The 23,779-nt window shown below is 39.3% G+C and overlaps 1 protein-coding gene across 1 annotated transcript; it reads left to right on the top strand.

Annotated features, from left to right (window-relative positions):
* The first annotated feature begins 17,048 nt into the window (after positions 1–17,048).
* Positions 17,049–22,074, top strand: ARL5A (ARF like GTPase 5A). Its single transcript, XM_075180878.1, has 6 exons — positions 17,049–17,294; positions 18,973–19,033; positions 19,833–19,980; positions 20,252–20,335; positions 20,814–20,965; positions 21,246–22,074. Exons 1-6 carry the CDS (start codon positions 17,249–17,251, stop codon positions 21,292–21,294), a joined length of 540 nt encoding a protein of 179 aa, XP_075036979.1. The 5' UTR covers positions 17,049–17,248; the 3' UTR covers positions 21,295–22,074.
* Positions 22,075–23,779: the final 1,705 nt, after the last annotated feature.

The raw sequence follows: 23,779 nt of genomic DNA, 5'->3' as shown, positions 1-23,779 counted from the left end.
TGGGCGGTATCTCAGTTTCACCACGAGCACCTGCATGAGGGTGCGCTTCAAAAGCACTAGACATACCCCCTTGGTGTGACCCCTTCACAAAGTAGTCATGCCTAATGTCCCAATTCCCACCACTCCAAAGTTGAGAGCTATGCCCTCAAAATGTCATGCCCATAGGCAAACAGAGAGGGGGGGGGGGTCTCCTAGTGCCTGGAAACCCCCCTCCAAGCCTGGGGCACTGAATAATTCAGGTGGCTGGACCCTGCCCCCGCTTCACATGGTTCTGCTTGAAAAGGCAGAGCTGTGTGCACCTAACAGTAGTGCACGCAGCATTGCCCGTGTATATTATAGGGATAGGAAGAGTTGGAGAGCAGCCAAGCACTGTCTAATATTATAGCCACGCCCCCATGCATGCTGGTCACGCCCACTGGTGGCGTGGGGTGGAAACCCCCCTCTACAAATCCTGCGTTTGCCCCTGATGCCCTGGCTTCCACTGGCCTATCTTCTAGAATCTAAAGACACACAGTACTGGGAGCTCCATGTGTGAAATGCCAGGATGGAATTTACCTAGAATACAAACTACAACGCCACTTGGGTTATAAAACTATCTGGCATTCAAAAAGTAACACGAGTTTTCTTTTTGAAAGTAAAAACTGTCATGCCCAGGTTTACGATGGAACCCTAAGCCCAGGGTGCCAGCAAGTAAACTGGTTACAGGAGCTGGTCCTGCTACTTGTCACTGAAGAGCAGGATCTGTCCTGACCATTCAGTACTAAGGCCGGAATTGAGCGGAATACATGGGGAGGCCTATTGATCTTTTTGGCAGATGACCACTCACACACAGGTAGTCAACTGCATTTATAGACATGCCCAAAAATTACCAAGTTCATTTCAATCAGACCATTGGGCATTACACTTGCCTGATGTCACCAGTGATATTGTTGTGTATGACCAGCTTTGGTCCAGATCCTTACTGGCTGAGGACAGCTACGATACATACAGCAATGTTTAGAGATACATTTCTAACAATATTTTGTACATTTCATAGGGCTGCTTGTATACTGTACTTTCATCTGAGTTTTGGAGAGACAAGAATATGTGCATATTTACCAAGTTGTGCATGTCATATGGACAGTCCCGGATCGGTACATGGTTTGGATCGATTTAACCAATAACAATGAATCACGGATGGGCTCTGTGATGTGGAACAGGAGTAAGTTATATCAGTAAGCTATGTCAGATATATATATATATATATATATATATATATATATATATATATATATATATACACGTCTCTATTATTCTGAATAAACATTAGTTTTGGTGGTCATTTAAATAAATTCAAGTTCCATCAAGTGGGTAAATTTATCAAGCTGCGGGTTTGAAAAAGTGGAGACGTTGCCTATAGCAACCAATCGCATTCTAGCTGTCATTTTGTAGAATGTACTAAATAAATGATAACTAGAGTCTGATTGGTTGCTATAGGCAACATCTCCACTTCTTCAAACCCGCAGCTTGATAAATTTACATTTGTATAGCACAAACTCTTTGAAAACCATACACTCACTGCTTGTTGTGAATCTATTCTCAAAAGGTAAAACAGTCTCCTTATCAGTGTTTAAAGACTCCCAGGTAAATGTATCAATCAGCGGTTTGCCATTGTTTTTTAAAAGAACAATTGTATTAATGGCAAAGCCCATCTTTAATAAAATTGCCATTTTAAATTAATGATGCCAAGCCACTGAGAATCGTCAGTTTTAAGTAACCACACAGAAGTTAGCTGTAACATGATAATACAATTTTAATTAATTCAATATTATACTGAGAGCCATCTCTGATCACATGCGAAAATTATATCTCTATAGTTTTATATAGACTTGGCAACATAGTAATATGGCTAACAAATATAATGGTCTGTTCAGTAGAGAGGATAGTTGGGAAACAAATATTAATTTAATTAGTTTTTATATCCATTGCCTGCTTTAAGATTGTGGTATATTAAATGTATTGCAGAACAATTCAAAGCAATTCACTGTTAATCAAAGGCTATGTAATACTGAACTGAATAATATTTATAGCTATGATGTTTAAAATTTACTAAAAAAAAGTCCACTGTACTCTTTTTTGCCCCTTTGCAGAAAGTTTCAATGCTTTTAGAGATGGTGCTTCTCTACCTCACATAATTATGAGCCAGCAAGTATGAGTGGCAGGCTTGTTGACTTGAACTGCAGAAATGCATTGTGCGGCTTGGTTGATTCATACGTAGAATAGAGCCAGAGGTGTCACAGTAATTTAACCAACATGCTGTGCTTTGAAATCCCACATATCTATCCTATATCAGATCCCATTAGGATGGGGCCAAACTAGAAACTTTTAGGAGCGGATTCAACTAGACACGAGGTTCTGTACGAACCTCCCACAATGTTTTCTTGTACAGAAATTCCGCAATCACGGTACAGGAAATATTGCTTATTTTTCCTACCTAAAACATTGGATCTCCTCCTTAGGGGTATAGTTACTAAACTGCAGGTTTGAAAAATTGGAAATATTGCCTATAGAAACCAATCAGATTCTAACTGTCATTTTGTTTAATGTACTACATAAATGATAACTAGAATCTGATTGGTTGCTATGGGCAACATCTCTACTTTTTCAAACCCACAGTTTAGTAAATATACTCCTTAGTCTCTAGCTTATATAACTGCTAACCCACAGGTGCTCAATGTGGTTCCAGGTGACATAAATCATCAATATGAACTGAGATAGATAATTATTATGTTGTACGTGTTAATGCATGTGCTGTGTATTGAGGTATTTACAATATGTTGGGTATGTACAGCGTATATATGGATTTACAATGGGATGTTAGATAACAGCACATTACTTTGGCTAGTGGGATTGACATTTCTTTGACTAGCTAATTGAAATCCCCTTGCTTCCCACTTGGCTGCATCTTTGCAGGTGTGTAAACTGTGTTGAGCTATCTCCAACCAGACTGCCTTACCTTACGGTAAAGAATACAGATTCTCACAAACAACCATTGCAATGCAAAAAGCATTATACCCAAAAGGTGACCTGCTATCTTAAAGGTAAAATAGGTTATTTACAAAGCTGCAGAGATGTGGGCTGCAGTACAGGTGCTGTCTTGTTAAGGCATTCAACTAATTTTGCACTATGGGATCAGGGCGTTCTTTTGCTGATTGTAGGCATGGGGCAGGAAGGCATCTTGTAGCATTACTTATTTTTATTATCCTTTATTTATAAATCGCCAACCAATTACGCAGTGTGAAGGCATCATAATATAAACAAGTCACATACATTGACATGAAACAGGAGGTAAAGATGGCTAAATCTAAGAGGTGTAGGGAGACCATTGTTACATAGTAATTGTAGCTGTTGGTGGAGAAAGTTCCCGTTTCTATAGTATGGTAGAAGCGTTGGCAGCCACCATTATTAAAGCAGCCATTGGCGATCAGGGAGTGTGGTACGGTTGGAATGTAGAAATCTTACGAAGTCTTCAATGCCACATGTGAAATTTAAATTGTATTGCAGAATGTGTTTCAAGGGTGGAGATTGCACACGTAGGGTGGCACTCCCAGTTTAGAGGGTGGTTATCCCCTGAAAACATGCTAACGGTGGTGGAGATTGGCCTGTACTTTTTATGTGATACGTTGCAAACCAACCAGGTGCAATTTATACATAAACACGCATTTATAGCCGCAAATCTACCATTGTAACAAAAACAGCAAAAACATTAAAAACCACAAATGTTCGGCAAACTTGCTGCTTATTTTGTGGGTTTTAAACAGCCTTTACAAGGTCTTTTGGATGCTGACAAGTCTTGAAAAAGAGCCACTCACTGAAATTCCATTTATCATATTAATGTTTTTCAAAATTATATGTTTACATAACTTTTCTTTTTATTAGTTGTTTGGACACTTTTTATACTGGAACTGGGTAGAAATGTAAGAGGTAGTATATGGATGGACAGAGGTAATATGTAAATGTATATATTTAAGGCATAGCACTCCAAATTCCAGAAACAAAATCCTTATCTAGAAAATCCCAAGTCCCAATCATTCTGGATAAGGTATCTAATATGTAAAGATCTCTTTATGTAGTTTAGAGAACTTTTTTCTTTTTTTAATGTCATGTGTACAACACTGTTGTTATGAATATAGAGTGACAAGTAACAATTTGAACCACAAACTTTGAAAAGAATGTGTCATATATTGGATGCATAATGATTGCTTGCATCACATGCACTAGACCAATGCACGGATGAGATTTAATGTGACGAAGACAGATCCACTCCATGTTACCTTATTAATTTGCTTATCTGCCGCTGTCATCTTGTGTTAGAGCTAGCTGAGAACATCTTACAAAATGTATCTTTCCTTTGAGTACTAGTGGCAAATTAACTACCTATATACATTCTAACTTCATCATTTTCTGCAATATCTGTTTTATGTTCCATATGCTTTCCAAAATCTAGGCCACAACAAAGCAAATGACCGTAAAAGTGATTGCAAATTAATGTCATGCTCTGCGTTCCCTTTCAGCAGGGAGATTAAACTCTAGGGCAAACAGGGTCACACAAAATGTAATTCTATGCAACTCAAGTGTCTCAATTTGGCGAATCTACTAAACATTTTAATGGGAAGTTATGAGGTCTCGTACGTGGCAGTGGCTTGTTAACACATACATGAACTTAACATGTTTTTTTCACCTTTAGACAACTTTAATTTATTGGGTTTGTACGCGCTCTTCTGCAGCTTTTACTAGATACATTGATTTACCGTCTGTGGTTTTCCCTACATCTTTTATACAATTTAGGCAGATCCGTTTATGTTTTTGTTGTATCTAAAATACAAAACTGCTTTCGGGGTGAAATTATCCAGTGCAGAAAGCAGAGCTGATCTGTGTTGTGTCCAAAGGTAATAAAAATAATTAACTGTTAAACATTGAAAAAGTAAAATGCTAGCAGATTACCGTACAGTTAAATGACCATAATCAATGAAAGCTGTAATATATATATATATATATATATATATATATATATATATATATATATATATATATATATATTATATATATAATAAATACACAATTTACCACTATAAAGTATTTATTTACTTTTGTTAAAATTTAAAAGGTTCAAGTGAACCTTTTATTTCAATTATAATGTATAAATTCCTCTAGATGGATACTTGACAGCCCCTATAATCCATGAAATGTTGTAGATTAATTTTTCATGTATATCTGAGGATCAATATGTAGCTGCAGCATTTGCACTAGTCGGCTGATGGTGATATTAGCTCAGAGTCTGCCACAGACCAATTGAGTGAATCGAGCCATACATATCATAATGTGAGACCTAACTGTTGTGTAGCTGACACACTGGTACTGAACACCCAGAAATTTCTGAAAAAAACAGACTAAAATCAATAAAACAGAAAGGAAATCATTTATTTTACATATTGTAAATTTTGACGAAAACGTTCCATAAAATCATTTTTATAAAGCGATCCGACACCCCAGGAAATCCTGCATCCAAAACTCAGGCCAAAACCCAAACTTTTAAGCAATAACACGATTATTAGTCAGACTTTAGCAGAAGCAAGATTAGGCCAAAGTCTTAAATTTTACTGTGATACAATAGATAATATAGATTATTTCATAATATGGTGCAGATAAAACAAGTGTAGCCCATAACGACCAATCAGATATTTGCTTTCATATGTCTAATTTGCACTGGGCTGTTCAAAGCTAGAATGGGATTGGTTGTTATACAAACCTTTATTACTTGCTTTCAGTTAATGGATCATAATAATGTCTTGTTCCACTTTTACCTATAGTCTTAATTTAAGTAAGGACTATGGTATTCATACAAAAATTTCAGGGGGAGGGGTTAATATTTCTGAATACAAAATGTATGTATTCTGTGCATTTATTGTTGGAAAGTACCTGTCACCTACTGTGCACACAGTGGAGGCAGCCATTTTGTGGGGTGAACCAATATTCTTGAGAATGAAGCTCATCAACTCACTAGCGATTTCGGTAGGACTATCCCGGTTTGAGTGGATTGTCACCCCATCCGGCAGATCGGCACTTTTGTCCTGACTTACGGGAAGCTGGGAGTACTTGGAAATTCAGGGGTGTCCTTAGAGCAGTTGGGGTGGTCCCCTCTTCTGAAGAGGTGTGGCCGTGTCTCACTTTAGAAATGTTGTGAGGTATGGTGAACGATTTCCTAGTGACTTGATAGGCTGAATATGAGTTTAGCTCAAAAAATGCCTCTACTGTATTACTGTATGTATGTGACTGGTATTCATTAAGTCCAGCAGTGTTCAAGGTAACTAAAGTCCACAGCGTATTGGCTGATTCCATGTCAAGCCTGCACCTACCACTTGCAATAGTAATCCATGGGCACATATTCAGCTGAATTATTTTCTGGTGAACAGACCAAATAATGTAATATATAGTACTAGAACATATATATATATATATATATATATATATATATATATATATATATATATATATATATATATACATATGTATATATATATATGCATATATATATACATATATATGTATATATATCGATAGATTTATCTATCTATCTGTCTATCGATATATAGATATATTTATATATATATATATATATATATATATATATATATATATATATATGTGTTAGGCGAATTATTAAATATTTGAGGCAGAAGTAATAAAGCACATTTGTATTAGCACAAGGTGATTAGTTTACAAAAAAAGATGAATTTCAAGTTTGGCAGCTGTGTTTTTGATAATGAAAATAAAGAACAAATCTGTACATTGTTAACTCCAGTTAAAAGTGTCATCAGGATGCATTTCATTTAATGTTCATTGTGACGGTTAATTGCAGTATGTGAATATATTATAATGTTGTTTTTACAGGTGCATATTTTATTTTTCTCTACATACAGCAAAAATGCTATTTTTCATGTGAAAAGTAAAGTACATACTTTGTTGCCATGGACTACAGCATGGAGTGATGTAAACACAGAATTATTACAGTGAACCATTTTGTATAGGCAGCCATTTTGTGTGCTGCATCAATACACCTGAGAATGCGGCCTTTCCATCCATGAGGAAATAGTGACATCACGGAAGCATACTGCATAGTTGTGAACATTTATAATCTCTCACTGAGGGGCGCAGATTACTCAAATCCATTTTTATGCGTTCATTTTGGTGGGAGGGGGAAACGGGGCCCAAAGCAGTATGTTGCGTAGGGCTCAATGGTGTCTTAATCAGACGTTGAAGGACATTTCCAGAGACACACATTTCCAGGTCTAAATATTTTAAGAGAGTGTGTCTAATTTAGACCGTTGGCAGCCATACATAATATCGCTAGTTCCTAGTGAACTGATTGGCCGCATTCTCAAGCTTGGTTCAGTCCACAAAATGGCCACCTCCACTTGATGGGTACACTTAGCAAGAGCACATAATGTACGTAGATTGTAGATTGTGAAAAGATTTAATGTTTATTAAAGAGTCTATGATTAAAGAAACTGAGGAATAACTGAGCAAATACAAGATATTAAGCCCTTTTGAATATTTGAAACCAATCCTGAAAGCAAAGTTGTTGCAGAATTTGAATCACAATGTAAAAAGGTTTTGAAGTATTTACGCTAATGTCATGTTGTGAAACACATTTACCCAATAGACGAAACATTTTAAACTGGACTGTGGAAATGAATTCTGCCTTTACTAAACCAAAACAGTCAAAAAAATTTGTATGGTTTTTTTCGCTGATTAACCCTTTCTACTTTTATCTATGAATATGTGTAGCATTTCGACAAGGCATGCTGGGTAAAAAAAAAAATGACTATGCAAAGGTGTAAAGTGTTGCATGCTCTGCTCTTCCTCTGCTTTAGTGGCTTACAGAGATAAAAAAAAAGTGGTGTTATTTTTGTGAAAAGGAACATTTAACAAAGCAAATGCAGACTGCATGCTTTCAGCATCCTAATTTCTCTGGACTTGTTTTATGGAATCTAGAAGTGTAAAAAAAAAAAAATTAACTGCATTAACATTTTTTTTCTATAATAAATGAAAAATCTTGTATTTGCTTGTGTGCTGGGTATTTATTTTGTTTATTGAAGGACACCTTTGCAACCAAGAAACAGACTTGTTTAATAAAGTGTCTTCAGCAAAGTGGTAAAGAAAAATGTTGCATTATTTGTGAAAGGTATAAACAAAGACTGTGTTCTACCCATACTTGCCAACTTTTCCTCGTTGGCTTCAGGGAGATCCTGGGGGAGGTGGGCGTGCGGGGGCAGGGCTTGACGGATTGCATCATTTTGACCACGCCCCCTAAATAATTGTCTCAATTTTGGCCAATTACAGCAGGGGGTGGGGCTAAGATGACACGATATTTGCGTCATTAAGCCACTTATCTATTGCAGGGGTAAGAATGGGGAGGTTGCCCTGCTCTCCCTGGAGCCCGAATGGTCTCCCAAAAATGCGGGAGTCTCCTGGACATTCTGGGAGAGTAGGCAACTATGCGTTAAAGAAAAGCAGCTAATGAATCTCTAGAGACTGAAGTGTGTTTTACATTTCTGTCTCCATTACTGAAGTAATGTTGTCTTACCTGTCAGTCTTTGATTAAATCTTGGTCTCCATGAAAATGGCCACCTCCATAGGCATCAATACATGGACATAGGACACAATTTCTGAACTGTGTCATCATGTCACAGATGGCGAAGCCAACCACGTCTTGTACTGGCTAAGGACTGTCAGACTCTTCAGGGAGTGAGGGAGATCACTCCTATTTCAGTGAGTCTCCCTGACATTCAGGGAGAGTTGGCAAGTATGGTTCTACCTTACTTCTACATCCTGGCAGTTGAAATTAATACAGTGTTAAGATAAAAAAAAATGGCTTTCAGGAAAACCCTATAAAGATACAATAGTGGTGAATGATTTACTTAATGAGCTCTAAATAGATCATCACAGAAGGGGACAGAACTTCCCTTAAAGTCTGATTGCCAACCTGGGTTGGTTTAATTGATTACGCAATGGAAAAACATACTGATGCTCATCTTTCTAGTTTTGATATCCTCTGGATAGGTTTGTTTTGTGGAGGGAGAAATTTATTTTGGCTGATCCATTATAGCCAATATACGAGAATGCGATCAATTCACTAGGAATCAGTGATAACACTGAGGCAGTTTGTGAATATTCAAACCATATAAAGTGTATATTATATGTACCTATCAGCACTCACACTCAATTAACACTGAAAAGGAAAAGTATACAAAGATTATTTACAGACGGCATATTACACTTCAATGGAATATTTGGTTGAAAATAATTTTTAAGAGTATTTGCACTTTAGAACTGATTAGGAGAGAAGATTTGTTATCTGTGGTATATAACTATTTCTGTGAGAGTGAGCAGGGCTGCTGAGAGGAATTTCGGGCCCTGGCACAACAATTTCTTGGGGCCCCTCCATAATTGCCAAAGGGGGAGTGACCACACCATGTTGGTGGCTTCTCCCACCACACAAGCAGGCCTGAGCCCCCCGGTTCTTTGTACCTGCCCCCCCCCCCCAATCTTCTCGGTGCCCCTGAGTGTGAGAGTATCTTAGTGTAAAGTCAAATCGTCAAACAATATATCACATATATTACCTTTACCTATCACAAACCGCACTCTGCGCATGCGTGACTTGGAAGCTTACTGTAAGGGAACACACAGGATTCCAGCCTACACCTTGCGCTCACCTATCCCTTAGGTTACAGACTTAACTGTTCCCTTCCTAACACAGACTTCCCACTTACACACCTCTTACACACTTAGGTTCTGCCACCATCTACATATAAGGCCCATAGCACGCTATGACTTAATTACTCAATTGCGCACACTCTGTGCTCTGATAGCGAAAATAGTTCACACTCCCACACTAGTATTTAAAGAGTTAACACAGCCAAGCAACCTCTACCCCTTCTAAACTGGCAGTTAATTCGTTTAGAGCAATAAACACAGCACTTATTACATTTTTAGATTTAATATACAAAAAGTACAATGCTTACAGGTTATAAAAACAATTAAGAAAAGGCAGGGGCGGGCTGGCCCAGGGGGCAGGGGGGCATCGGTCCCCCGGGCCCCTCAGTTTCAGCGCTGTTAGGGCAGCCCCTGGGATGGAAAATCACCTGATTTTGACCCGCGGCTGCATCTCATGACGCCTGTGCGCCCCCCGGGCAGAAATATGCCAGCCCGCGCCTGAGAAAAGGTGACAAAAAAATACGATAGAACAGATTTAAAAATAAAAGGAAAAGGTTCCAGAATATAAATTTACATATGAGCTGTATAATCTACGCCAAGTGACATTGGCTTGGAAGATGGATAGCTTATCAATGGCTTGTAACCGGTGTCATCTTTTTAAAGACACTGTTCCCCTCCACCAGGCTTGCGGTCTCCACAGGGGCCTTTGACACTGTTTACAACCACAATTTGCATCTTCCCTAATTTAATATCTAATTCTAAAATGTGACCTAACTTTCCTGTGGAGTGTCATACAGACTTAATTTTATCATTATTAAATCCAGTACAAATTTACAAGACTCCAGATAGCAAACATCAATAGGTCCTGTGTAGTAGGTGAGCTGATACTAATTTCCTCTTGGTCTCTGCATGACAGACCACTTTATTTGACGTATGGGCTGCCCTTCATCATACTATTTATGAATATGAGGTTGATCACTAATTATTTGGATTGTAATTGGTATTTTGGAGGCTGAATTATATTGTCTATATTTTACACCTTTGCTTACAGAGAAACTCAAATTATAAATGGATTCATCTGATATACAATATTTATAACACAGTTATGATTAGACCTTAATCCCCACAATTATGTTATTTGTTAATCCTTATAACTGCAATATCTCAGTGATCACGACAGTGCTATTTTAAAAAGGCAGCAGGTAGAGGAAAAACCTATCTGTCTTAAGCAGGGCATTGAGTCACACAAAAGACGAGAGGGAACAAAAAAAAAACCATAGTGGAACAGATAAAAAATAAGAGAAGGACAAAAACAATGGGCAATCAGAAACAAGTTGGAACAGAACAAAACAAGGGGATGGGGCAGAAAAAAGATAAAGATGCACAGATAAGACCAGTAGAAGCAGACAAGATTTAATGGGAGGCAGATTCCGTAGAGAACAGCAGAGAAGGCATGCTGCACTGGGAAACATCTCTGGATGAGGTACGTATGATGTGTGTGGGGGTGTAGTATAAAGGATGGGGTGAGCTTGTATGCTGCCCGATGGCCTGGGACCTCTGCTACTAACATCCAAACTGAGTGTAAAAACCCTTTGGTAATCATACTAAGTCTACTCTACTGGACACAGGACCAACCACAAAAGCTTCACCAATTTCATATAACACACGTGTGACAAATACTAAACCCAAAGGCAACACTTCAAGTCATGCATCATTACCTATATTAAAGCTGTGCTACCATTGGAAGGCGTTATGGCGTTGAGGGCTAAACACACATTAATGAAAGATCTCTAGCATTTATAGAACAGATTTTTGTCTATTTTGAGGTTCAATATTTTTTCTAATTTTACCCTATTTTCATGTTGCGATATTTATAAGGCATACCTCCCAACACGCATGTCCCCAGACCTGGACAGGGATCGTGACCACATTACAATGAGGGAAGTAAGGCGCTAGGCTGCCTATTAGTTATCTTTCTTCTCCCAACATTTCCACCCACGGAACAAACATTCCCCTGGGTGGGACAGCGGGATAGAGCCCTAAATTTGGGACTGTCCCACTAAAGTCAAGACAGTTCGGAGGTATGTATAAGGCAGAATCTTTAATTCTGTTATATGAAATGAAATGAAATGAAAATAAAGGTAAATTAAAGCAGCTCTTTTTCCTAGTGTTTATAATTTTGCCATTACTTTAACATAGCATGTTTGTTTGTATGTATGGCCAGAGCAATGGATGGGCAGCACGGTGGGCGTAGTGGTTAGCACTTCTGCCTTACAGCACTGGGGTCATGAGTTGAATTCCCGACCATGGCCTTATCTGTGAGGAGTTTGTATGTTCTCCCCGTGTTTGTGTGGATTTCCTCCGGGTGCTCCGGTTTCCTCCCACACTCCAAAAACATACTGGTAGGTTAATTGGCTGCTAACAAATTGACCCTAGTCTGTCTGTCTGTCTGTCTCTGTCTTTGTGTGTGTGTGTGTGTGTGTGTGTTTAATTTAGAATTTAGACTGTAAGCCCCAATGGGGCAGGGACTGATGTGAGTGAGTTCTCTGTACAGCGCTGCGGAATTAGTGGCGCTATATAAATAAATGGTGATGATGATGAGGATGATAGATGACAAGAAGCAACTGCCTTGGAAACTACAAGGTTTCCAATGTAGATTATCTTAAATTTGGATACGTAGCTTAATCTCTAGAATACTGACATTAGATTAAGGAGGGAGACAACCGGATTGGCCATTATGGCAAAGAGGGCAAGTTTACCTCTCCCCAATCTGCACTCCCTTGATGTCTCCATTCACCCAGGTTGGCTCTTGTAAAAGCCTCCATGCAGAGCACAAATATGAGTGGGAAGAGAGAACACCAGTTCCATTCATAATAATAAATGGATCTGAAAAGGCACCATTAACCCTAATCCTGGCTAGAGAGAATCCAGTCCCAAGTGCTCCACTGCACCCACCTTGAATTGCCAATCTACTCTATCAAATGCCTTCTCCACATCTGAGGACTAGATGACACATGGGATCTGCTGCTTCTCACATGCTGATAGTAGATCAATCACCTTGGTAGTTTTGTCTTTAGCTTCTGTACCTAATACAAATCCCACCTGATAACAAGAAACCCATCTTAGTCCACACTTTTCCCATTGGGAGTAGAAGCTAGAGTGGCAACTAGTTCCTCCTTCATGAACGGGAGGTCAAGGTACTCACAAACTTCAAGAGAAATCCGTGGGTACTGCACTGATTTTAAATAATTCGCTTTTTAAGTTTTTGAAAGCGTTGTCATCTTGTGAGGGAGGGCCATTTTTCAGATTATAAAGGGTGGTGTAATACTTTTGGAAAGCTTGTACGAGTTTATCAAAGGTGAAAACACAAGTCACCTTATCATCTTTAATGGAATGAATATAGGTTTATTGTTTTTGGGTGCATAGTACTTTGGCTAGCATCTTGCCTGTTGTGTTACCCCAAGGATATAATTTATGTTTACATTTTCAAAAAACAATTTAATTTTATCATTCAGAAGTTTATTAAGCGCTGTTTTGCCTCTAAAAGTTCTGCATAAGTGGATGCGTGGTAATGGTTAATACGATGCTTTTAATAACGACACTGAGTATAAAGACATATATAATCCGATTGCCATAAAAGCGACCTGCTTGAAATGCTGACTTACATTAATAGAGAGACACAGAACATATCCGAAAAACACTATCTTGCAGACTGCTATCAATTCTGAACTCCCTGTATCCTGGCACTTCCGTTTTACAACACAAAACAGAGAGACATTCAGCTTTGTGAATTTAAAGCGACAAGCTTAACCCTAACCCTTAAAATAAACTGTCAAGTTGTGGGGTCCTGTCTTTGCTGCTTTAAATTCCCAAAGCTGAATGTCTCTCTTTTTTGTGTTGTAAAACGGAAGTGCCGACATGCAGGGAACTCTATTGTGTAGGCCATCCAGGCATTTCAAGACAGATCTGAGTTCTTGACCATGCAAAGAAATAGTGTCATGTAGCTTAGCCTGGAGATCTGCTGAATACTTTGTTTTGCTCCTTAAAAGCAGTCAGTCTAGAAGAGATGTGAGGAAGATCTTTGTAAACTGTACAGAACTGCCAGTGCTAGTGTTGCAATTTATGACTTCACAGTGTCCCTGAGGTTCTTTTTAAGGTCCAAGAAATCTTGCTTGGTAGGAAGATCCTGCTTTGTAGGTAAGGATCGGAGGTGGACAAGAATTTCATCCAGATTGACTTGAGCACTTGCAGCGTTGTTGGCGTGTTGGGAGGAAGCCACTTGTACGGTGTGGGCCTGCTGCTGAGAAGTAGATGTCAGTGGGGGAGGCACAAAGTCAGATGCGAGATATTGAAAAACATTGGGCAGGAAAGATCTTCTTCCTGCTTTTTTCTTCTGTACGCTCTTCTGGCTTTTTTTTTTTACCATTCAGAAAGTGTGGAAATAAAGCAGGTTAAAGTAAAAATGCAACATTACTAAGATGATAGAAGATCCAGGATACCACACACAGTCCCTCATATTGTTTGGGCTAGGGAGTCATAGAAATTTGTTGAAAGGACTCGGTCAGGCCATATGAGTTGTTAGAAACATTACTTATGGTATCCTCTAAAAAGGAGTAGATATTAGAAGAGTGCAGGTACTGTGGGGAGCCGATGGCTGCCGTGGGACCAGATAGCTGCCACAGCCCTAGAAGGCATTCCACAATAAGAATGTAATCTGAGCTAGGCCTCCAATAATCAAGTAGGGAGTCACCTGGATCAGGTGCAGAGGATTGGAGTAACTATCAGTCTCTATCAGATGCAAGGAAATAGTGGCCAATGCACAGCGACTGGAAACCAGTTGCCTGATTGTAGGGGTGAATTCAAAAACAATAGGGCTCCGGTGCACTTGAAATATATGTAAGAGTTCCAAGCGTTAGGCAAGTTCAGCCATGAGACTATTAAGCAATATAGAGGGGAAGCCTGGAAAGTTGACTCACCGCCTTGCATATGCCGTGTCGGATTCTCTGACAGCCAATGGGCCACATTACCACAAGTGAGTATAAAGACTCACAGACTCAGCAGGGCTCCCTGTGACGGAGAGGGATCTTGTCCACGGAGGGCACCAGATTGTCAGGTGATGTAGCAGCAAGGACGGACAGTAGGTTCGTATCAATGACAGAAGGCCGCAGAGGAAGGGTAGGCCGCGCACTGAAATTGCAATCCAGGCCAAGGATTCATCGGATGCAGACCGGACAGCTATCATGCTGAGTGAGGAATATGACTGCTCCCCAACGTCTCCATGAGTATGAGAGCAGGAGGGAAGTATGTTGTACCGGTAGCAGCAGGGTGGCCCATGGTGTGAAGGCCACAAGCAGCTAGGACAAGTATATCGAATTAGTGGCATAAGGGAGTCCCTGATGATAATGGATTATCCATTGAATACACCAGAACTGAATGTTCCATGGTTCCTAAATGTTAAAAATAATAATAATAATAATAATAATAATAATAAACAATGATTTTAACAACTATTTTCATTTCATGTCATTTTTATATACATTCAATAATTTAGATTTAGTTATAATAACATCACCTACCAATATTATATATATATATATATATATATATATATATATATATATATGTATATCTATCTATATATATATATATATATAGATATATATATATATATATATATATTAATTTCAAGAGGACACATATTGTTAGAGGTGCTCTCTCATCACCATCAGAGACTTGCACTTTCCCTTTCAAAAACAAAGAATGCAAAACCTGCACCCATGTCCTACCAACAAACACAGTCCACATACCAAACACACATCGGGGCTATAAAATCACTGACACATTCTCATGTACACCCTCCAATGTGGTGTACATGATACAGTGTACAAAGTGCCCTGAGGGAATTTACATTGGAGAGACCAAGCAGAAACTGCAATGCAGGATGAATTTACACAGACACACAATAAAGAAGATTCTGGACACCGCCGTGGGTAAACACTTCTCTGGACCAGGAGACAGTATGACAGATTTTAAAGTCCTAATACTGAAAGGTCTTTTTAGAAATAACAAGGAGAGAAAAATATGGGAATTAAAGCTGATAAGAACATTCCACTCATTGAATGAAGGACTCAATCTAACATCTGGATTTATGACCCACTGCATGGACACACTTCACACCCCACAGCAGAGTGCAGACCTCTGAACTCGTAGGACTTTTACTCTTCCATCCATAATGAAAACCTAATTTTTATTACTTTAGATATTTTAATGATGTATCCCCACCGTACAAATTTCTTGATGCAACAGCTCTTAAATGTTGTGCCCTTTTTTCAGTCATTCCTTTGTAAACTTGCCTGATGAAGGGGCCTCTGTGCTCTGAAAGCTAGCAAATATAATAAATTTTTTTTTTTGGTTAGGCAATAAAGGTATCACTCCTATTATATTTTTGTATTTTTTGACACAAAAGTATTTAGCATCACAAAGAGGAAACATAAATAGCAACCTTTTATTTGATCTAATGCACAGCACAAGAAATGATAAAATCCATTAACTGTACTTCCCCTTTAATAAAAAGTCAATCTGTGTGCTGGAAAGCCAATATGACCTTTGCAACCTAAGCAGTTATCAATGACACATGCTCATGACGTGTCAGACGCACAAATGGTCAAAAATATACAATTCATATGACGAATGAATGAACTTTGCTTCGCCAAAATGGCCGCCGCTTTATCTATGGACACGCAGACACTATAAAACATGAAATAGCAGTTCGCTCTCTTCAGCGTCCGCAAACAGCTCCTCTTGATCCAGCAGTAAGGCAGATATATCACATTGTGTTTGTGTGTGTGAAAAAAAAGATTCAGGGATCACATACTGCCCCCAGTAATGTAAAAATACAGTTTTCATATTTGTAATTGAATACATTCAGTTTTGTCAGTTAGCACCAGAGATACATTTTATGTCTCCGTTCGTGTGCGTATGCGGTCATTGCGGTGGCCATTTTGTTGAAGACTAATAAAGACAAAACCTTATGTAATTGACGTCAGAAAGATGTCTCTATCACCGAGGACACATGAATAAGTGTTTCTCTGTGCTTGGGTGAACGGGGTGCGGAGAGCCTGCACAGACTCTCTATTAACGTCATCGGCTGATACATTTTATGTCTCCGTTCGGGTACGTATGCGTACATTGCGGTGGCCATTTTGCTGAAGTCTAATAAAGACAAAACCTTATGTAATTGACGTCAGAAAGATGTCTCTATCACCGGGGACATATAAATAAGAAAGTGTTTTTCTGTTCTTGGGTGAACGGGGTGCGGAGAGCCTGCACAGAGTCTGTATTAACGTCATCGACTGTGCGCCCAGCTGTGTGACAGGAGGAAAAGTCGAAGTATCAGTTTGCAATGGACATGGCTGAGCTGAGAGGTGTCGTGTGACTGAGATGTGCTCGGGGAGGAGCGGCCCTTAGTCTGCATACTGGAGCTCCTTCCATAATGGGAATACTGTTCGCCAAGATATGGAGGCTGTTCAGCCACCAGGGTAAGAGGTCCATATGCCCTGCCCTCATTCACCACATAACAGGTGGAGGATGAAGTAATCTTATCGCATTGAATGCAAGATTAGGCGACCTGTGGCACTACTAGTACCAGCATGCCTTATCACTTCCACTGTAGGCACATAGAGGCTGCCTATCTTCGATTTAGTGTTGTATTATGCACATGGCAGAATTGCAACAGTTAACGTGCAGATCTGCAACATATAATCTCCTGAAATATCCAAGAGCTGCGACTTTGTGGCCACAGTGTCCCACCCTGTAGCTCTGTTGCTAGTGCTCTCTCTACAGCTACTCTGTTTTTATGGTAGTGGGACAGATATGCAGTGTAGTTTTACTGGTAAATATGGCAGATGGCCGTTAAGTATATTAATTTTTTTGTGGGGACAGTTGCACAGTACTTAAAAAAACATGCTGCTATGTTACTCAAGCTGCATCCTTTTAATAAATACCTCAAGATGACCTTTTTTAAATAAACATACTATAGCCTTGATACTGTGTATCTGGTGCATGAGCTCACTGTCACATTTGTTCTGAGACAACTCCTCTGCTGCAGGAGTGTAGCAGAAATACGGCATTATGTGTGCAAAGGAATAGTGCTCTAGTGTGTTTATATAAGGGGAATGGGGGAGCTTTGCATTTGTGTACTACAATTTTAATGAGACTCATTTTAGAATGCCAAATTTTTAGAATGTGACATAATCTATTTTTCACGTGTTAGAAGTGTTACCTGTACAATACATTGTATTATGTAAAGCTCATGAAGAACACATTGATAATACATCACTAAAATGCATATAAAACACACATGCCTTAACCAGCCCTTAAACATTACTGCTACAGAGAAGCTAATCATTGTACATATTTTTTCTATCATAAGGTAGTAGATTGATCAGATTATCAATTGGAGGATTTGAATTGGAACAAAAAAAAAAAAAAAGAGTTCCCCATTCATTCCCCCATTTCCTGACTAGAAGATTTAGGATCCCATATTGGACTCCCTGTGGCTCAGCATTAAAGTGGTAGTTCAAATAAAAACAACCCCACAAAACATTCGTTCCCACGGATCTGATAGTTGGGGGGATGTTGAGTAAAAGTTAACAAAGTGTTATTCTTTAAGTGGTCCTTCCAGGATATTTTTGTGTCTAGTGTTGGTGGTCCCACAATGGTAGCCAGACTGCTGCCAAAAAATATTATAATTTTCATTGTTTGTGCAGCACATTTACAAATATCTGCTCTATGCTGCCAAAAATGAAAGCAATGTTTATATAATCTGTAGTACAGTCTGCCATCTTCAGTGACCAAGGTGTGTTACGTGCTTTGTTTACTGCCAGCTGCATCATAAACCTATGTCGAATGGTGTTAATTTCTTTTCTCTGTTCAAAGTCAGAGGTGGTGGAGCAGGGTAATTGTTGGCAGAGGACTCGCTGAGAGTGGCACCACAGAAGATGGCAGGCGTATATATTACAGCGTTTATATAGCAAGATAGGATAGGGGTGTGTGTATAATATATATATACATATATATTATAAACATTCATGTATACACAATGTGGTCACTGCTGAATGTGATGCGTAAACAAACATGTATGTGTAGTAGTCATTGTTTTTGTTGTGTGTATTTATCAAGCAAACATTAAATGATTCCTATAATTCTGTATTTCAGAACACAAAGTTATTATTGTGGGACTGGATAATGCTGGAAAAACGACAATATTGTATCAGTTGTAAGTACACGGTCATTTACACATTGCACATTTATGATTATACCAGGGATAAGAAATAACCTAGTTGTGTGAATTTGCAGTTCTTGTAATTAATGTTTTCAGACAAGTATAATAAATAATAGTTTTATAGATGGAATAAAATCTTGTGTAGAGTGATGGTCGGCTGAGAGGTGGGATACAGATTTGGCTCTCAGGATGATACCACCCAACACTAGAAGCATAGCAATTTAATGAGCGGATTTAAAGCACCCGTCACCTGCCCCTAGTGGGGGGAGCCATTTTGTAACCCAAAGATATATTTGCAACCTATCAATTCAATAGGAATGTCTGACACTACTGAGGCCCTGCATGACATTCATGATGCATCTGTTCCCAATGAATAGATGAGATGCATTATGAATATGTATTGGGCCGCAACACCTCTACTGGGTAAAGACATCGGTTACTCTTTAACTTGAAGCGAAATACAATATGGCATTCATGTGACATTGTGTTTTTATTCTGTCATTGTAACTAATGCCTCTTTTTGGGTGTCATGTGCAGAAATGTAGCTTTCTGTTCCAGTAAATGCAAAATAAACTTCAAGTTAATGATGAGCCAAAATAGGGGCACATAGGAGCGTTAAGTTTAGCTTCAGAGAGGTCTTGGCGATGCATGTGAGAAAAGGTAATGTGGATATGGGGATGTCTTCTATACAAAAGAGGGGGCTATAATTTACAGCCGGCATTACAGTTGTGAGGCTGCTGATCTGGGAAGTAACTGCCATCTGTATAAGTGTTTCTATGTCTGTCTGTTCCAGTTCCATGAATGAAGTGGTGCACACCTCCCCAACCATAGGGAGCAACGTGGAGGAGATAGTGGTGAATAATACTCGATTTCTAATGTGGGATATTGGCGGCCAAGAATCTCTCCGTTCTTCATGGAATACCTATTATACAAACACAGAGGTATGGGCAGAAACCAGGGGAATTGTGGTGAGAACTGAGCACCATTTTTATTATGGACACATGTCCTGAGAGCTTACAATCTAGAGGGGAGGGACAGGTGTAAATGCTTCGCTAATTCTGAGTTTGATAGGTCTGCATTTCTGGTATGTTAAGGTTGTTGGGCAGATAATAGGGATTTATAGATCACATTTTGCAGTAATTGTCCCGTGTTGATTCCAGTGCTTTTTACTGTTTATTTGCCCAATTTAAAATGTGCTCTTTCCATCTCCAGTTTGTAATCATTGTTGTGGACAGCACCGACAGAGAGCGGATCTCCGTGACCAGAGAGGAGCTATATAAAATGTTATCTCATGAGGTGAGATATATCTGGTATAAATGAGCTCAGCCAGTGCTTGTCCCCAGTTTTGCAGACAGGAACCAGAGCTTTATGCTAGGACCACCTTCTGCTGCATTGCTCTGTAACATGAGGACATTAATATTAATAATAATTAAATTATATTTTCAAATCTGGAATTACCTGTACACGAGCTACCTTTCTACAGTGCTCTGATAGGGGCTAGAGACCCGCAGCCTTATCACGATTGGCCATGTGCTCAATAGCAGCGAGTTGTAATTGGCTGGGGATTCCCAGCATAGGATGTGAGCCAATCATTTCCTGTCCAGGTGCTCCCGCCACTGCTGCTGAGCAGCTAGGCTGGGGGCTTCCATTCTCTATAGTTCTCTCTCAGAAGCTCCCAAATAACCAGTAGTCCTAAAGTGATACCAATGATATTGTATGAGGAAATAAGGGTTGTTTTTTTTTTTTGTTTTTTTTTATAAATTTTGAATTCAAGGACTTGAAGAGAGCCGGGCTGCTGGTCTTTGCAAACAAGCAAGATGTGAAAGAGTGTATGACGGTCGCAGAAATTTCCCAGTACTTGAAGTTAACATCAGTAAAAGATCATCAGTGGCACATACAGGCGTGCTGTGCTCTTACTGGAGAAGGGTGAGGCCACATCTTTCATTTACACTACAACTTGGCACATGCACGTTAATGAATAGTAAAGCCAAATTAATATCTGTGAGGAGTTTGTATGTCGTCCCCGTGTTTGCGTGGGTTTCCTTTGGGTGCTCCGGTTTCCTCTCTCACTCCAAAAAAAACATACTGGTAGGTTAATTGGCTGCTAACAATACCTCCAAAATAGCAGAAGTTTTCAGTTTGATTTTTCAGCTTATTAGTATTTGATACATTACTTATCGTGCTTTTATTTGTTATTGCTGTTTAGCTTGTGTCAAGGACTGGAGTGGATGATGTCAAGGCTTAAATCGAGATGACCTCCGTGAGACATGTGAAGAGACATTAGACTTCTAACATACTGTATTTATGAATCCCTGGACTGCTGCACACTTAAAACAAGTATTTATAAGCATTGTGTTCCACTGGCTTCATCAACGAGAATGTAGCAGAGAATTCTGAAGAGCTCTGAAGGCAAAACCCTAATGATGCTGTGACCACGTCTTCTGAAGGCTCCTTTTTCGAAAGCTGTGATTGGCCAGGCTGTTCCTTTTTAACCCCCTCACGGGGAAAGTCAGAGAAGGAAGAGGGAGATGACATTTTAAAAACTTTTTATAATGTAATTTTAGTCATTTTTGATTCTTTAGGAGTTGAATGTGGCCTGAGCTGGTAACATCGAGCAGATGAATCAACAACACATAAACGGCTGAGCAGTATTTTTAAAAAAAAAACCCCTCTGGCAGGACTCAGATTCTGTACATATCTTTGTATTTCCTGTGTGTATGCATGCTCCCATGTTGTACTAACACATTGCCTTGATGACAGTGAAGAAAATTGCACAGTTCTGACTTTAATGTTCTCATGTGTAACACAATTGTTTGGCACTTTTGTTGTTCTTTTGTTTTAGGCGGTGTTTGTTTTTTGTTCCGTTTCGTCTTTCTTTTGTACATTCCTCGGCATATACTGATTGCATGTAATATTGCCTCTCTGAACAGTTGTGTTTTTTTTTTTTTTTTTTGACTTTTCAGCTCTTGTCCAGAAAAACTTACTAAGATAAGTTTGACCATGTGACGCTAATAAAGTAGAAAGGGGGAAAAGTCCTTTTGTGTCGTTTCTGTAAATTATTTACATTTTTACTGTTTGGTTCTCTAAGAAAAGATACAAGGGGTGTCACTCCCTCACCTTTGTTCTTGCATATGTTTGTTTTACATACTATACCCTCTTAAGTAAATAATTTTGGAGCCCCCTCCATTTGTTGCACTGTTCAGGAACTAGGTACTTCCATATAGTGGAGTCTCTACTGCTCACTTTTGACAAATCTGGGGAAGCTCAGGAACTGGGGGATTGGAACGCAGTGTCTGAAAATGAAAGCCAGTTGCTGATTGGTAGAGATTTCAGCAGCTGTCTTTCATCTTCGGGCTCTGCGGAGCTGTCCGCTGATTGCCACAGTTGAGTGGCAATGATCCGGGCTATATGTAAGCACCCTTCTATGTACAAGAAATGTGAGGCACCTTCACCAAATTAATATCTGTGAGGAGTTTGTATGTCGTCCCTGTGTTTGCGTGGGTTTCCTTTGGGTGCTCCGGTTTCCTCCCACACTCCCAAAAAAACATACTGGTAGGTTAATTGGCTGCTAACAAAAAATTGACCCTAGTCTCTGTATGTCTGTCTCGGTCTCTCTGTGTGTGTGTGTGTGTGTGTGTGTGTGAGTTAGGGAATTTAGACTAAGGCAGAATCTTTAATTCTGTTATATGAGTTAAATGAAAATAAAGGTAAATAAAAGCAGCCCTTTTTCCTAGTGTTTATAATTTTGCCATTACTTTAACATAGCATGTTTGTTTGTATGGCTAGAGCAATGGATGGGCAGCACGGTGGCGTAGTGTTTAGCACTTCTGCCTTACAGCACTGGGGTCATGAGTTCAATTCCCGACCATGGCCTTATCTGTGAGGAGTTTGTATGTTCTCCCCGTGTTTGTGTGGATTTCCTCCGGGTGCTCCGGTTTCCTCCCACACTCCAAAAACATACTGGTAGGTTAATTGGCTGCTAACAAATTGACCCTAGTCTGTCTGTTTCTGTCTTTGTGTGTGTGTGTTTGGGAATTTAGACTGTAAGCTCCAATGGGGCAGGGACTGATGTGAGTGAGTTCTCTGTACAGCACTGCGGAATTAGTGGCGTTATATAGATAAATGGTAATAATGATCAAGGGAAGGTATTATGTACATTATTTGTTTTTATGTTGCGTCCTCTAACATTTACTATGTCACATAGGCTCATAAGCCACATTTAAACCTTCTGTCATATTTTAATTGGTTAGAATGGTTGGCACCAACCTTCCTACTGGGGGATTACCTCCATACGGAGTAATCCAAACACAGAAAGAATGACGAAGATGTCAGATCAGCTTGTAACTTTATGTATTGAAATGCATTCTGGCTCCTTTCTGTGTTTTTCATGAAAACTTTTAGATCATCCAGCCAGAGTGGTTTTATTGCCATTACTCTGTGATGTGACATAAGACTGCTCTGTGAATATACTTGTGTATCTAATGCACACAACAAAGCTTAGCTGTGTTGTATTCAGCTGACCTAAACCCATTCTATTGTCTCTGTTTGAGCTGCTGCAACGGGAAAGTACAATATAGGCTGTGCAGTGCCCAAAATGCTACATTAACAGATATACCCTTACTTTCATTGTCTGTTTTAATTGTGAGTGAAAGATCAGCTTATGTTGCTACTAATGGACAGTTTATGTATTGATCCAAGTTAGTGATGGGCTTTCACTTAAATATAGCAGCATCCAGTTTC

This window comes from Mixophyes fleayi, chromosome 7 (genome assembly GCF_038048845.1).
Source record: "Mixophyes fleayi isolate aMixFle1 chromosome 7, aMixFle1.hap1, whole genome shotgun sequence".
NCBI classification, from domain to species: Eukaryota; Metazoa; Chordata; class Amphibia; order Anura; family Limnodynastidae; genus Mixophyes; species Mixophyes fleayi.
This window is presented reverse-complemented; position numbering and strand designations above follow the sequence as displayed.